General features: G+C 42.1%; 3 protein-coding genes across 6 annotated transcripts; all 3 read right to left on the bottom strand.

Moving 5' to 3' along the window:
* Positions 1 to 480: 480 nt before the first annotated feature.
* Positions 481 to 9,828, bottom strand: fz4 (frizzled 4). The gene is made up of 6 exons (XM_011307658.1): positions 9,219 to 9,828; positions 8,883 to 9,126; positions 8,542 to 8,788; positions 8,227 to 8,464; positions 3,426 to 3,625; positions 481 to 1,908 (listed from the first exon to the last, which is right to left on the bottom strand). The coding sequence occupies exons 1-6, from the start codon at positions 9,440 to 9,442 to the stop codon at positions 1,190 to 1,192; spliced, it is 1,872 nt and encodes a 623-aa protein (XP_011305960.1). The 5' UTR covers positions 9,443 to 9,828; the 3' UTR covers positions 481 to 1,189.
* A 1,297-nt stretch (positions 9,829 to 11,125) lies between these two features.
* Positions 11,126 to 12,640, bottom strand: LOC105268263 (uncharacterized). 3 transcript variants are annotated; one of them, XR_892311.1, is made up of 5 exons: positions 12,474 to 12,640; positions 12,333 to 12,417; positions 12,150 to 12,273; positions 11,619 to 12,074; positions 11,233 to 11,320 (listed from the first exon to the last, which is right to left on the bottom strand). XR_892311.1 is itself a non-coding variant. In XM_011307656.1 (3 exons), exons 1-3 carry the CDS (start codon positions 11,817 to 11,819, stop codon positions 11,141 to 11,143), a joined length of 498 nt encoding a protein of 165 aa, XP_011305958.1. In that variant the 5' UTR covers positions 11,820 to 12,015; the 3' UTR covers positions 11,126 to 11,140. The 3 variants fall into 3 exon arrangements, 1 of the variants encoding a protein (XP_011305958.1); XR_892312.1 differs by having other exon boundaries at positions 11,238 to 11,320; positions 11,687 to 12,074; XM_011307656.1 differs by lacking the exons at positions 12,150 to 12,273; positions 12,333 to 12,417; positions 12,474 to 12,640 and adding an exon at positions 11,434 to 11,618 and having other exon boundaries at positions 11,126 to 11,320; positions 11,687 to 12,015.
* A 93-nt stretch (positions 12,641 to 12,733) lies between these two features.
* On the bottom strand, positions 12,734 to 16,076 carry MICU1 (Mitochondrial calcium uptake 1). Of its 2 annotated transcripts, none has more exons than XM_011307654.1 (9): positions 15,986 to 16,076; positions 15,426 to 15,917; positions 15,203 to 15,344; positions 14,930 to 15,089; positions 14,094 to 14,131; positions 13,910 to 14,024; positions 13,563 to 13,840; positions 13,163 to 13,502; positions 12,734 to 13,074 (listed from the first exon to the last, which is right to left on the bottom strand). In XM_011307654.1, exons 2-9 carry the CDS (start codon positions 15,665 to 15,667, stop codon positions 12,926 to 12,928), a joined length of 1,464 nt encoding a protein of 487 aa, XP_011305956.1. In that variant the 5' UTR covers positions 15,668 to 15,917; positions 15,986 to 16,076; the 3' UTR covers positions 12,734 to 12,925. The 2 variants fall into 2 exon arrangements, with proteins under 2 accessions (XP_011305956.1, XP_011305957.1); XM_011307655.1 differs by lacking the exon at positions 14,930 to 15,089 and adding an exon at positions 14,339 to 14,498.
* Between the last annotated feature and the right edge of the window lie 46 nt (positions 16,077 to 16,122).

Below are 16,122 nucleotides of genomic sequence, written 5' to 3'. Positions count from 1 at the left end.
GAACCCCAGCCGTCGGCGTGCCAGTCGAGCACGTTACCACTAGGCCAACGCGCTCATTGAAAAATATAAATTCATTAGTGGTATATATTCAATACATTAAATAATTTTTTCCATTGAAATTCCACAAGATGTGGTTTCCCCCTTTTATATGTGCTACAGTCGGCTAAATTTCAGTTAAACAAATGAAAAACAAAAAGCATTCATGCAGCAGAAAATTAAATTGACCCCGTCGACTTGATGGACACCCCAGCATTGCAATAAAAACTTGGTTAATAAAAAAAAACACCCCAGCATTGCGTGTTGCACCCTCCCTCTCTTGGGGTGCAGTACTACGATGCCGCTGGGGTCACTCAAACCCCCAAAACTGAGCCTCTACTTTAGTCAATCCTCTTTGGCCCTATCCAAACCGTTGATCGTTATAGGGCATTATTCAAATCAATTTAATTACAACAACTCGTGATATATTATGTAAATAACCAGTTTAATGTTTGATAATTTTATAAAATTGTTCAGTAAATGGCTATAATACAAAAGTCTTGAAACTCGGTTAATGATTTAGAATCATAAATGAGTAGTCTAACGTTATGGCCTATAATTAAATGAGATTGTATCACAATCGTCCCTCGTTCTTCTGGAACTGCCTGCAAGTGGTTATTCATTTCCGTATCTAAATTAAAACGCCAGTTGTCGAGTACTTACAGAACTACTATTACTCCTATCGATGATAAACATCAAGAAGTACGAGATGTATTCAGAAAAAAAAACTTTTTGCACCGGTAATATTTTTTTTTATCGTCTCGATGATAAAATGGGTATTTACAGCCTCGAATAATTCTTAATTACTCTCTAATTATTCTTAAATAATTAAGTAGACAAAGGCAGTCGACATCTCATGCAAATAATAATAATGGAAGAAAACTTATTAATTATTTACAATTTAATGGGCCCGATGTTTGACATCAATTCCCTCTCTAAAAATAAATAATCTGCATACTTTTTATGATTCTTTACACGCGTGAAGGAGTTCTGTTTCAGAAGATGTGTATTAGTAGTGGGAGATAATTTCTTGCAGTCTTTTTTTTTCATGTCGATGATATGCTATCGATTTTTGAAATACCACTTGACTAATCGAAATTTCCTTATTAGTTCACGAATTATCGAGAATATCCTCCACACGTGTTCCATCGAGTCAGACCTGCGTTTCACTTCCACTGTGATATTTTCTGTGCTTCCTGTACTTCTTATGACTCCTGTGAGGCATACCTCCACCACTGACCCCATGCTGATGCAGTAGATGATGCTGTGGAGGTGCTAAATGCCCCAAGTGATGAATCTGATGATTGGTGGAGCTGGAGGTGGGACTGTAGCAGTGCATGACAGGCACAGCATGAGGATGACATTTGTGTGGGGGTTGTTTCCAGGGTGGCATTCTCCTCCAGATGGTGAGAAGACTGGGCCACCAGATCCAGGCAGCAGCAGCTGCCCCTCCACTCAAGGAGACTATCACCTTGAGAACGAAATATTGAAGTTGCGGTCGAGAGGGCATCCTGGGGGTGCTGGAGGGCTCTGGGGCTCTCAGCCACGAATCCCTTCCCCACCACTCGTACAGAATTACACTCGTTGTACACATCATGACGAGTGCGTAGACACACGCGAAAATTCCAGCTCGAGTCAGCAATGATTTTTGCCGGCGATGCACTTCAGCTGGTGATTTTGCGTCTCTTTGTCTCATCAAGGGATTCGTGTGGACTGTCGAGGGTGGTGGTGGATTTACTGAGGGATGAGGAAGCAGGAGAGTAGCTATTCCTGAGAGAAGAAAAGTGGAGCCCACTAATAAATAGATCAGCTGAGGAGTGAGCACCAGCAGCAAGAGGGAACGAGAGTTTTGCTGGCCTACGAAGCAGCTTCCTGCAACAAAGTATTATTTTTTTTTTAATTCTTGGTCGGTTATTATTCTCGACGATTATTCCTACTGTTTTTCAAGCATATTCCAAGAATCTAAACCCTTCACTTTATTTTTTATATCGAAACATGTGCTTCTTCAGGAAAAAGAATGAAAAAAGGGTATTTTAAACCTCAACGTGTGCACTCTGCCCCTCCAGGATGCACTCGTCGTCCTCCCAGACCCCTCTACATTTTTTTCCCATGTAAAGCATGTCCACCCCATCGAGACCACCAACCGAGTCATATCCTTCTCTCGAAATATCAAATGAAACGACTTTTCTCTGTTGAAAGCAAACAAAATTCGAATAGCAGTTTATCGATTTATGCAAAGAACTATTGATTTCAACGTGATAAAAATTCTTAAATCGTTTGAAAAAAATTTGAATAATGAAATATGTAATGATGGAAAGAATTCGTTGATTAAGTTTATCTCGGGATTTTGGAAAAACCGTTGAGTTCCCCAGGTGACAAAACGCCGGTCGGAATGCTCTGATGAACTCGTTAATTCTCAAGCCGCCGGCGTTGAATCCCCAGGTGAAAAAGAAAAAGGAATTCGTACGATAAAAATATCCAAGGGGGACAAGCATCGGACGCGTGGCTGTCTCGCCTGATTAGACGGTAGCCAAGTGTTTGTTGAGGGAAAAGAGTGCGAGAATTTCGCAATCCGGTTTCCGGGGCGCGGTATGTGCAGTTTTTTCTTTTTAAATTCTTTTATCGTCGCGCATTCCACGGGGGGAGGATAAAAATTCCCCCATCCTGACCTGCGACAAAGTGGAGACAATCATCTCACCGAGTAAAATTGTGAAAAAAATCAAGTGCAGATGATATATTTTTTGTTTTCACCGAGGATAATGAAAAATGGTGGAATAAATTGGCATCGGCTTTATCTTGAGGATCTCGACCACGAGTGGATGCTGTTCTCAGGCCACAGCCGAACATGTGTATGTTCTTGGATATCTCGGAGTCATCTAAATTGCTCCCTGGATTTAGTTTTATTCAGATGGCCCCTCGGGACAATGAGACTCGCTCAATGTTTCCTACCAGGAGAACAACATTCAATGCAAATTTTCGAGGGGAACACCACCGACTTGTCACTGGCCTTCTTTGGGTGCATCGTGCCTGTTATTTCAAGAAATATCTCCAGAGCAACATGTGCACTAGTCTAAAATGCCCAGATGGCGATTTATCTATGGCAGTGAGCGAGGAATAAATTCCAAACTCTCAATTCCCCTGGAAAGCTTGCAAAACACAGAAGGTGCAAAAATAGTCGGATAATCCGTGAGTAATTAAAGCTGATACCCTTCCTGGAATAATATCAGCCAGTAGCTCGTAAACACGGGGATCACTTCACCCTATACTTGCTACCGGATGGCTTTATCTTATCTGTACGTCCGGTGACATATGAGGTCAATCGTTGATATTGAGGATTGACACTCTCCAGAGATATCACCACGAGTACTTGAAATGTAAACTCTCATTACCTGTCAGTTCATCAGCATCAACGTCTCGCGTTACGAGGACAGCGATTGTGTGAGCAGCTGGGAAGCCCCAGGCAACAACAGCTCCCACGGTTGAGAAGCCCTGTTGAAGACCAAAACCCTCTTCCTTCAGGGCAGCACTAGCTGAAGAACGAATCCATCTTCGAGCTGCAATGCACCACCAGGTGCACAGTACCACCCACCTAAAACCAAAAATATCATAATAATTATATGAAAAATTGATTACTCATTATACAATTCCTACAACCGTTAGAATAATTACGGATGAATGAATGTGTGAGGTGATTGTGAGAATGGTGGAGTAGAATTAGTGTTGGTAGTGGCTGATGTGGAAGCACGCGCCTCTCGGGCAACACCTCGTCCTGAATAAAACGAGACATCCTCGTTTATTCAACGGATCCTCTCGAGGATGAGAGAGCAAGCATTACCCGAGGGCCCCAGAACAAAGAGGAGTTGAGAGGCCTCGGGCTACAACCCATGCCAACAAACCCAACAGATCTAACCAGTTCCCTCAGCCCAACAGGTTGCCCCTCTCTCTCAATCCCTTCTCGACTAATTAATCACGCAGGTCAAACGAGGAGCAAACACGCCTCGAAGTCGAGAAATCATTTCCACTTCCCTCCCAACTTAAATTACAGTCTCCATTTCTTTTTTTTTTTTCTCCCCTCTCAACCAAAAGAAAGAGTTCCCCGGAAATTTATTCTCGTTCAATCCACTATTTATTTGTTTACTCGAATGATCGTGAGCGTGATTAACAAGTTCCTCGAAAACTGGTTTTAGCGTTTTTCTGGCCTCTTCTGAGATTTGGACTCGACACCCAGACAAAAAACCACCAATGGTGAATGATTAAACGATGTGCTGGGGCTTGCAGCGATTTGTTAAGTTTCTTTGGAACTCGTGAGTGATATCCACTTGACTTTCTCAATGAATACATTTTCCTTCTTGCTACTGTTTTTTTAATTAATTCCACGAAAAATGGTGGAAGTTAAATTTCATCGCGACACGATAGGACCATGGAGCAAACAAGCTGATGATTACGGCAAATAATTACCATGGGGATTTATTCCTCACCTCTTCGTACATACAAGCTTGTGTAAGCGTGCAATCAAGGTATATACTGGTTCTCCATGTACTTGCCAGCAATGTACCGTCTCCATCTCCGGGCTGCGTGCACTTCTCGTTATTCGACCTCTTGTTTATTATATCAGACACGCACATACCCATCACGGCTATAACGTGCCAATTATTCTTTAATGTAATTATAAATTGCTGGTTTGTAACGAGCTCGTTGACGAGACGTGGATGTGCAATAATTTTTTGAGGTAACGAACAAGTGCTTTCTGCTATCAGCTCTCAATTTTCCTTATTACCAACATTTTTGACTGATCTAATTGAATTTCGATATCTCCTTGAGATAACGAGCTGTTAAAAATTAATCACGAGTAGATCCTCGTGAGGGAATTGAGAGGGGAAGAAAAAAAGAGACTGCGATAATGACATGAGAAACTGTCAAGATGAAATTCCAGTAGGCGTGAAGGAGCATGTGCCCCTGGTAACCACGCACTCCCGAGTTTACACGGTGTCTTGGAAGTTTGAAAGATAGAAGTTCTGTGGATGTTTGCTCAGCCAATCGGTAGTTTGGCTTTGGTTTTTGTTCTCGAGTGCCTCTGAACATTCTGGGAGGTCCACTATAAGCGGATTCGCCCTACTTATTCCAACGAAACGAATTATCCAGTGATGCAGAATAATTTCATTCTTCCCACTGTACAGCACATTGTGCTAATCTTTCTCACGTCATCCTATTTTAATCTGTTTACCACATCACCAGCTGTTTCACTGAATAAACAAATCAGTGATGAATTGCTTTAAGGAATTTTTCACTGAAATTTTCGCTATTGATCCAACCAACTATCAAGATTATTTAAAATTTGTGATTAATCAGGGGAATATTGAACGTGAAAATGGTATGTTTGAGGCCCGTAATGGGCCTGACGGACCTCTCCATCGTTTTGAGGATGCAGGGAGAGAGGAATCTTCCCTCCGGGGTATATAATCAACGAGATGAGATGAGAAGGGTACCTAGTCGACTTTATTTGTTTGTTTTGTTAGTTAGCGAGTCGTCACGCTTTCAACTTCTCGATTATCCTCCCATATTTTCTATCCCAAGTTGTCGTATTTATAAATAATCGCTGGAGATGCTAAGGCATTAATTCTCCTAGGAATTGCTTGGAAAACAGGTGCACATTGACAGTTGCTGGTGGATATCTCGTGTCATTCGTCATTTCGATGTTGATGGACCAGAAATTTCAGGGGGGGGTCAAGCCATCTGGACTTCCTCGAGATCATGAATCCCTCATTTCCGTTGAGTTTTTTCTCCACCCACTGACATTTGTTATTTACGAATGAATGACAATATCATGGATAATTGATTATTTGTGATGCAATTTTTTTTATGGATCCAGTCGGAAATTTTTGAATATGAAATGTAAATTTTCAAATGCTGAGAAATTTCAGGTGAAAAGAAAAAAAATAATTCAAAGTACTTGAAGTATCCTTAACAAGAATCCTCGAATGGTAATTGGTAGTCAGCCCCTGGGAGTTAAAAAATTGAAAAATTGTCTTGCATGCCCTCTCGGAGATGATGGATCGGTTATTCTCTCTTTCTCCATTCTCCACTCCATCCACAATTCCTCTTATTTCTCCCCTTCTATTTTCTTTATTTACTTTTTTTTCCACCGCTTCTCCACGAGAAACCCGATGCTGGCGAATAAGAAAAGAAAGGGAAACGTAAAACTGGCTGACTACTTACCAACAGAAAACGAGCGAGGGGCCCAGGGGCCCAGGGGCCCAGGGGCCCAGGGGCCAGACTCTTATTCTCTCGCACTGTTATTCCATTGGCGTAGAGTCGAGTTTGTCGAGTAACAATCCAGATAAAAAGCCACGAAGAGGGGTATTAAAAGACTCCAGAGATTCTTCATGGTTGTATTATTTTTTCCCCTCATTCTTTCTCATATTTTATCGCCAATTCCAGCGATTAAATTATTAACATCATTGGATCGCCCGATTTTCGTCTTATTTTTCATCTCAGCTTGTCAGATGATTGCTGACTGTCTTAGATTTGCCAAACAAGGTATGTCTCAGTCCCATGACGAACAACTTTCTCAACACGTCCATAAACGTATACACTTCGATGTTTAGCCTACTTTTTGCTCAAACACCATGAGAAATCCCAACAAATTATCGAATGTAATAGCTAATATTCACCGTACCCAACACTATATTCTGCATCAATGAGAATAATAAAAACGCCATGGAATAAAATATATAATGCGAATTGAAGTAATTTTTTAATTTGACAAGTCCCCGATTGTACGCCAATGGCGAGGGTCCGATGTTTCGCCTGTGGATTTGGTCCCTGAAAAGCAAAAGCCGAGGAAGAAGGCGAAATAAAGAAGAGAGACGGGATAAAACGCATATACAGCCTAGTGCACTGCCATAATTTACATCGAAGGAGCCGATAAACATCGCGCCCCGCGGACATGGAGCCACGAAGCCGGGACTCCTCGACGAGGCCCTTTAGCACTCCCCTGCATTGTCCTCTTCCCTCAGCATCATCGCTTCCCCCTTTGTTCCCTTTTTACTCTCATTTTGCCCTTGTTCCGTCCTCACCAAACTACCTCGTGATCTCGTTTCAGTCTTTTTCATACTTGCTCCCGAATTTTCAAAGCCCCATCCTCTGCTCTACAATTTCGTCCTCTTAATATTTTTATTTTTCAACTCTTTATTTTTGGATCGTATGGCTCACAGCGATGGCTATAGAGCCCCTATTTTCAACGCCTCTTTCATTAAACTGGCAATGAGTTCTGATGAAAATAATCTTTATCATCACTTCATGAGTCGTGTGAAGAGAAAATTTAATTTTCCGATTTTTGGGGAACTTTTTGATGAATGCATCAGCGATAAACTGAAAAAAAAATCCCTCGACAGAGAAAACGAAGCGCTGTATATTTTTACGAGCATACCGCAGATTGTTCGGATGGATACGAGGGAGGAAGAGCCTGTGAAAATCATCTTGCAAAAGTGGTGCTGGAGAATTCCATCCGTGTTCTCTGGTATCAATGCCCAGATCATACGACCCAGGGTACCCCCTCGTTACATACTGGCCTTGTGGGCTCTTGCACGTGTACCCGCGCCTCTGGATAATCAAGTAAAGCTTGTTTTACGACTGAGATTATCTCGCCAACTCCAACGAATATTCTCGCGCATTTCCCCGGAAAATTATCACCTCGTTGTGCGAGGGTGGTGTACACCCAAATTACCAAACAAACGTTCCAATGGTTTCAACTAATTATTAGGATTTACGATACTAGCCAATGGATTATCGGGAATTTTGGCCCATTCATTCATCACGAGGAAATGGTGGGCGAAATGTTTGGAATTTGCAGTATTTTTTTTCATCAACGCAATCCAGTTATCCCCATCGACTCTGATCACCCGTTATAGGGGCCCTGGAGAGATGAGACTTATTTCAACGTGAAGGCAGGCGGGATGAGGGCTCGAAAGAGGAGATGGGAGTCAGAGGCTCGTTAGCGGCACGAGAGAGAGGTAGACCAGCACTGTTGCCAGATTGTTAAAGGTGATACCTCTCTCCTGGCTCTTCGTGGTCAATGCAACGCGGCCAAATACCGACCCAACAATGGATTGCCTATGCATAATCTATGGGCTCCATTGTTTTTGTCATCGAAACGAGGGAATTATTTTTACTATGCACGTTACGACTTACCACACACTGGCAGCATTTCCAAAATAGTACACCAGGAGGAAGACAATGGCACAGTAGGGATTGGCGAGGCCGTCCTGAGTGAGGTATTGTTGCTGTTGTTGAGCTATCACCACCTGATCCTGGGGATGGAGGGGAATAGCTGGGGTGCATGCCACTGTATATCTACCTGCTGCCAGTCGTATTACGTAGCCGATGGCAACTGCTGTGTGGCAGAGGGTCAGGAAAGCTATTGCATTTTCTATAATAATCAGAAGAGAATAGATAAATTATCTCGAAATAAAGGGTACGAGACAAATTTCAGATACTGATACTGACCACCGATTGTCAATGTAGTCCTCTGATTTCTCGGTCTTAGAAGCGCAAAAATTGCCACGGCAACGGATATTAGACAGATTGTGGTGAAGGCAGCCATCCAGACTTCGAACAACCGCTTTTCCCTCTGACTCCAGAGGATATCGGCGTCGCAGGCAGCTGCACACCTCCCTGAACGATTCAGGAAGACATATTTTCCTGAATTAGCGTACCAGGAACAGCCCCAGGGACCGTTGCCAGCTCCAATCGCCTGGAAATACCAAAAAAATGGAGGTCAATGGATCTGCGAGGGCCTCTGAGTTATTCTGGATTATCCTGGGGTCCTCTGGAGAGGATCACATTACCTGAATGGGATTGACAGGTCCCGGTTCACCCGGACCCTCCATACACATGTGCTGGTGATTGTTCTTGGGCGGAAATTTGGAGCAATTGAGAGCCGCCGGCCAGGGGAATCCGAACCCCTGGAGAACAGGATAACACCTTGCTCGCACTTGTTCGCACAGACCTCGACAAGGTCCAATGGGTGATGACACCTTCTCCGTGCACATCGGAGCATACACAGAGCACAGGAACAAGTGCAATTGTGCGCTGAACCAGAAAATCGTCGGATTTCATCGAACATTCACAAAATTAACGATTGCTCAATGCCGCGAAAAAAAGTGAGAGAAAAAGGGACTCACCTGCATCCATATTGAATAAGTGGACTGAATGTTTGAAGGGTGAAATCAGCATCCCCCTGGATCTCATGGCCCACAAGATTGGGCATAGTTGTGACATTGTACCCCAATCCCCTGCACATCTCAATCCTAATGGGTTCACAAGCCCCATGAGCACATGAAATAGTCCTCACCAGCATCAACAACAATAGCCACCACATGTTGGCAATCTCCAGCAACTTCTCCATCAAAACAATCGGCAATCACTCGACTAATCTCCCTCCCATGTTGTCTCTCCCCTCAGTAATCCACAAAAAACAACAAATTCAAAAACACGGAGAAACAAACGAGTTGCACAGCCATAGCTTCGGCGAAATCAGTGTGCGGCACCTTTCCCAGTTTTTTCCAAGTTTTTCCGTTCGATAGCGTGCATTGAATACAAATCAAGTGGATTTTCAACTTTCCGGGGTTTTACCAACTTGTACCACTAAAAACCACAGAGTTTACTCCACATATCACGATAAAATCGGATAATCCGTGCGATAACACGCCGATAACACCCAGAAATACATGACGCGGGAAAAAAAAAGACGTGATAATGAATAAAAATCGGTGAAGCGGAGGTACGCGCAGATCGAGCGCCTGAGAGCGACTGACCTTCTCCTGTTTCTCTGCACTCCCTCGTCTCGGTTATTCGCCACGAGAGGCAGGGGTGGAGGGAACGGGGATCATGGGCCTGACTCCCCCTCCCGGACCCTTCTCCTACCGCGGAGTCACGGTTGTTCGGGTGCTTACGCCTCTATAATACGCGAACATAAACTTTTGTGGTCCCGACTCTCGTCGATAGGTACTGAGTGAAAAGTTTATGGGTTTAGTTTGCATACCGATGTTGAAGAACATTAACCTGGGGTTCTAACCCTTCTCCGGAGTACCTCATCCTCATCCTCATCCTCCTTCATCGAGATTCGAAAAGATAAGTGATTTTTGAGGAAGAGCTAGAGGCTAGAGCTGCCGTAATTGGGGAGTTGTTTGAAAATCACGGCAAGTGCTATTTAATTAATGAATTAATTGATCGTAGCATTTAAGATGGAGAATGTATTTGCGTAACAAGATGAAGGTGTTTGATGTTGGCGGTAAGGTGTAGAGATACGTTTAATCCTGCAAACACCTCGGGGATAGGTCGGTGCGACGCGAATTGGATATGGCGGGAGTCATGAAGCCGGTGATTCTCCGTTTAGCAATCCTCAACGTCTCGTGCCGCAAATAGAATAATCGCTGGTCATGCATTTATGTACACACTTGATTTTCAGAGTACACACAGTGGAGTTGAGATTAATTGGCGTCCACGGAGGGCAGAAGGGAGAGTAAAAGAAAAGGCCTCTTTGGAGTTGTGTCGGTCGGTAGGTGCCCAAAGGGAGGCCAGGGGATTAAAGTATAACCCTATTGTTTACATAGCCGAAGTAATAATAAATTTTCGTTTGGGGGAGCTGAAAACGAGGAAGGGCAACCCGGAGATGGAGATAATAAATGCCCTGGGCCCCACCGACTAGCTGGATTCCTCGGTTCCCCTCTCGGATGCGCTCACTCGGTCGAACCCAGGGCCCAATTATACGGAGAAAATACAGCCCATAAAGTTGGGCCTAACCGCCGCCAAACACTGGGGATATGATAATGAGTATCCTTTCGTTTTGCAGTGCCATCCGACTCTGCCGACGTAACAAATGCCCATTTTCGAGGCAGGGGAGACATGCAAATTAATGCAAGTAGAGGAAGGACTTCCCTCTCAATATTTCCCAATATTTCCCAATATTTCTCAATATTTCACAACTCGTAAAACCTTCTCATGGCCTCCAGGACCTTCCCAGGGTCTTTTCATGACACCCCCACCGCCCATAACACCTCCACACTACACTCTTCTCTTTTTTTTCCTTTTATTAAAAATGACATCAGTATTTACTTTGAAATTTCTCCGCATAAGTCATTTTCTTATTCGGCTTTGATATTTGTTCTGAGCTTTTCTTGCGCACAAGTTCGTATTGGAGTTTATCGACAGTTCCGATGAAATCTTGAACGTCAGTGCTGCAGGCCAGTGCTCTATCCTTGAAGGACTGCATGCAGTTTATCACCTGGAATAAATATTCAGAATATTCCACTGATTATGAATAGTTTTAATAGCACAGGGATAAAGTGAGATGTGGAATAGTGAATTTTTGTTAATTTGTTTGCCGTCTCAGCCCACTTTATTGAAATTGATGGGCGCAGCTCTGGACGCGGTGACCTGCAGGTATTTTTGAATATTCTGGATGTAGTCATCGGCCTGTTCAATGGTCAGACTGAGACGGTCTGTGTGAGCATGATCCATGCAAGCCAGTCTTTCCCTCCAGTAATTATCGTAATTCGCGTTGCGCTCCTCATCGATCTTACCTGGAACGTAATTTTTAGTTGTCCCAGACGTTGAAATCAAGGGGCCGGATAATTGAAACGAAAATTGCCTGTTTGCAGCCGCTTGGCTAAATCCTCGCCAATCACGAGACCATCCAACTCGGGTTTCGGCGGCTCATTTCCTAACTTTCCGCTGCACGCTGCCTCGTCTTCGCTCATTTTCGGGCCTTTATCACATTTCATAATTTTGCCAGAGAAAGTGAAAAAAATCACAGGATTTTGGATCAGGGAAACATGGCGAGTAACATTTGACTGGCTCGATTTAATAATTTTTCTTTTTTTATTCGAATTCTTTTTTGACAAACGACTGTTGATTATGTATTTATTCCCCTCTTTTTACCCTCCCATAAATTCAAAGATTCATTTTAAAATAATTTTCTAGTGATTGAGGTCCCAATAATGTTCGCCGTAATCTCCATTCTTCGTACCCCATCGAACCTGATAATAATATGATTAATTAAAAATTCAGATAATCAGTGGAATAATCGATGGAATAGCTAGAGCATTACGGACTTTTCCTTGAAACTGATTATTTTCGACATCAGTCTTTTCGAATCTTTGCTCCCACTCGTTAGGATTCTCGAAGACGTGCCCGAAGTGGAACTCGAGGGGTGCAACGTGTTGCGAAATTATGTCCCTAGACGTTTAAAAATTAATTCACTTTTACTCTCCCATTGTACTACAACTTTCACTTACTGAAAGAATTGCCCTTTGTGCAAAATTTCCACGAGCTCGTCACGAGGCAGTTCTTCCGTAGCTTCACTCCGAAGATCTGTCATACCTACAAATATCAAATCCTCAATAAATCTCCTTTATTTATCCCACCAATCACTTTACCTCGTTGATTATCATTTATTTTTATGACTCTTCCACCTGAAACGTGCCCCGCAAAAATGCTAATCAACACGAAAACAAATAACATAATTTAATTAATAAAAAATAATTGTTGGATGGAGATTAACGAATTAATTGGACTCCCACGGAGGAACATTCGATACTGAATCGACAAGTCGTCGAGATAAAAATCAGATTGAAAGTATTTTTATCGTCACACTCCAGATTTCTCGAGAAAGTGCCACAAAAAAAAACACAATGACTCTTCAATTCCATCGTTTATTCAATAAAATACAGTAAATAACAATTCACACTCCTGCATGAGAAAAATAATGATTTGCAGATCGAGGAATAGAAAGCCACAATAATCTCCTGAGAATTAATTAATAAATAATGAAATAATCACAATGAACGTATGACTGTTAGGATAGAAATTCGATCTAATGTGCGTTCGATCATTTATCGAAGGTGTAACTATTTTTCGCGCATTTGGCCATCGATTGTATGAGCTTGACGAATCCAGTGTCTTTCGGCTTCTCCAGACCCCTCAGGACTCGATTTTTCATCACAGCGACGAATTCCCGGTTGCTGAGCTGTCCATCCACTGGAAAATAAAATTGAGGATTCAATAACTAAATGAATAAATGGTGAATCGTCCAGAAAAAAAAAATTATATTTCATCGTGAGCGTACTGTTCTCGTCAAAAATTGTGTAAACCACTTGGATAACGTGATCGCTCAATTCCACGTGGGCTACAGTCTTCGCCACGTGTTTCAGCGTCGACTGATCGATTGAGGCCCCAGCGATGTGATAGAACGTCAATGCAGTGTCCACATCGTTGATATTATTCAAAAAATGAAAGAACTTCATGTAGTCCTCCTTATTTATCCCCTTTCCATTCTTGAAGTTTTTTTTCACCCTCTTCAGCATCTTCGCCTTCTTCTTCTCCGGGTAGCCAGCATACGCCAGGAGCAGCTCCGTAAAATCCACTTCTGTGATATTTCCACCGGAGTCAGGATTGCGTCGTTCAAACTGAAAATATTTCAGAAAAATTGTAACAGGAATTATTTTTATTTTGAGATAGGATTTCACCTCTAGATTCAGTATTTCCTTCTGCAGCTGCTCCTGGAAATCCAAGAACTTCTCAATCGTCAGCTTCTGATTGTTGGCTGGTCCAAAAAAGTACGTCGTCAAGGCTGAATTGACTCCTTTGAAGGTGTTCCCTGTGTTGCTGTGGTCGCGGTGACGATTTCCAATGCTCGTTTGTTGACGAATCAGAGTCGCGACCTTTCCGAATTCGTCGGAGTCGACGTCCCCGTCTCCGTTGAAATCAAACATTCGAAAAGCTATTTCGAAGTGACGTCTGGAAGCTAGAGGACAAAATAATCTCCATGAAATCATCGTCAGCGTATTTCCGGGAATTTGAGGGAATTATGTACTTGATAAAACTGTGAGCAGGAAAATATAGTCGGAGAAAGTGATCAGGCCAGCACTCCCGAGCTTGTAGAAAATACTGTTCTCATTCAACTCTAGCTCAAGCTTCTCCTGGATCCCCTGAGAAGGAAAATAAAAATTCCCCTTGAGTTCCAGCGGAATACATAGAAAATAACAGGATTTTTGTACCTTTGGATTGAATCTTTTGTATTTATCCAGCCCCAGACCTGCGGAATCATTGTAATGGGCATCAACATATTTATGATTTATTTTCCTAGAATAAATAAATTAGTGAGGAAGAGCGGAAAGTCTAGGGCAATGAGCTAGACATTCTCCAATTAACCACAACTCTACCACAAAATTGATAATCTTGTAAATGAGACGAGTGAAATGATGATGAATGAATGCCATGACTATAGATACTGACATATTACCGTCGGGTTGTTTGACACCAGGTGTCAATGATCTCAAGAAATCATCCGGCGTCATAAAAACCTCGTGGGCATCGTGAATCACAACTTGGAGAGTCGCAAAATATCGAAACACTTTGTCCGGTGTTGAGTAATGTCTTATACGATTTTCGTATTCAATTATCTTTTTCACAGGAAGCAATATCCAGGTTTTAATAATGCATGCGAAAACAGAGTCAAGATTGGAAGTTAGTTAATGGCCAGATGGGGATCACGGTTGAATAAATTTAATAGAATAAAATTGAATTTCACAAAAGTCAAAAGCGCAAATGCTTTTTCATCCTAATTGCTTTATTCTCGTCGCAAATATCGAACCATTTAATTTTTTCATACGTGATGTTAATGTATTTTGTGATCATTTTGGTGATCGATCAAGCTCAAATGACCAATGAAGTCTCCAAACTCCCAATTGCGATGTTCGACATTCACCAGGAAGAAATCATCAATTGGAGATTGACAAATCGATATCCAAGCATACCGTATTCACTCATAACCACATTAGTCTCTCGTATCACACAAATTGACTCGAAATTCTCAAATGATGGATAACATTACCATCTGGTTGTTTCATGCCAGGGGTAATAGCTCTCAAAAAATCGTCAGGTGTCATGTAGACCTCTGTACCCTCCATGCTCGATATTTTGACTGTCGCGAAATAACGAAAGATTTTGTCGGGCGTTGAATACGCTCTCATCCTATTTTCGTACTCTATTATCTGCAAGAATGCTTGAATATCATCATCAATAACCTCGTCCAGAGTCTCAGCTATTTATTTATTTACAAAAATATGTAAGTGTGCTATTCCCAACAATAAATCATAGAAAGCACCTTGCGATCGCGAAATCCAACTTTCTGTTTTTTCTTCTTCTTCTCCTTTGCTTCGTTAGAGTTCTCCGAAACTGTTCCCTCCTCGTTTTCCTCTATCAGCATCTCTGCAGCATCAACTTTTGGAAAATAATAATTTTTCCACCTGAATCAATCAAATAAATGAATGATTCAATAAACCAGTGAGAAAAAAACAGGAGGAAATCGTGAAAAATTATATACAAACCCTCGCCAATTAAGCCAGGGTGCCATTATCCCAAAACACAAAAACGCTGACCACCAGACAAAATTTCTGGACACTTTGCGATTTTTTCCATGTCCAAAATTACGATACCCTCGTGTTTGAACAATTCCACTATTCTCACATTTTTTTGGTAATTGCGAAGAAATCGCTGTGACTCGAATTGCCCTGGAGTCCTGGAGAAGTCCTCGATTGAGGATTAAATATCTACTACGTGCCAGTAACATTTTTGCACCTAAGTAAATCTCACACGAATTATCAATTATTTACTCTAGATCTCTGAATACCATCACTAACAAATAAAACAATGAATGAAAGAAATTCCTGCCCTTCATTGATAAAATTCCACGAAATGTGTCACATTTATTAACAAATTCTGAGGAATTCTCAATTTCTCAAGATTTTCGTGGGACTCCTCCTGCCATCACCGCCTGGTGGCACCAGTGACGCATGTCATGACAATGACAGTTTTTGAAGCTGCAAATATTCAGATAAATTAAAATCTGACAGGAAATAATTATATAAAACGGTAGCGATATTCGTACATGTGTGTCTATTGAGTGTCTGCTCAAAAAGGGAAAAATATAAAATTATCAAAATCGAGATCAGCACCAGCACCACCTGGTAGTCCATCCCAAATCATACTCCGCAAATCCCAGTGAAGAATCCCCTCTACTTCACC

Source organism: Fopius arisanus, unplaced genomic scaffold, assembly GCF_000806365.1.
Source record: "Fopius arisanus strain USDA-PBARC FA_bdor unplaced genomic scaffold, ASM80636v1 scaffold00055, whole genome shotgun sequence".
Lineage (NCBI taxonomy): Eukaryota > Metazoa > Arthropoda > Insecta > Hymenoptera > Braconidae > Fopius > Fopius arisanus.
Note: the sequence above shows the minus strand (reverse complement) of the source record. Positions and strands in the feature narration are given on the sequence as shown.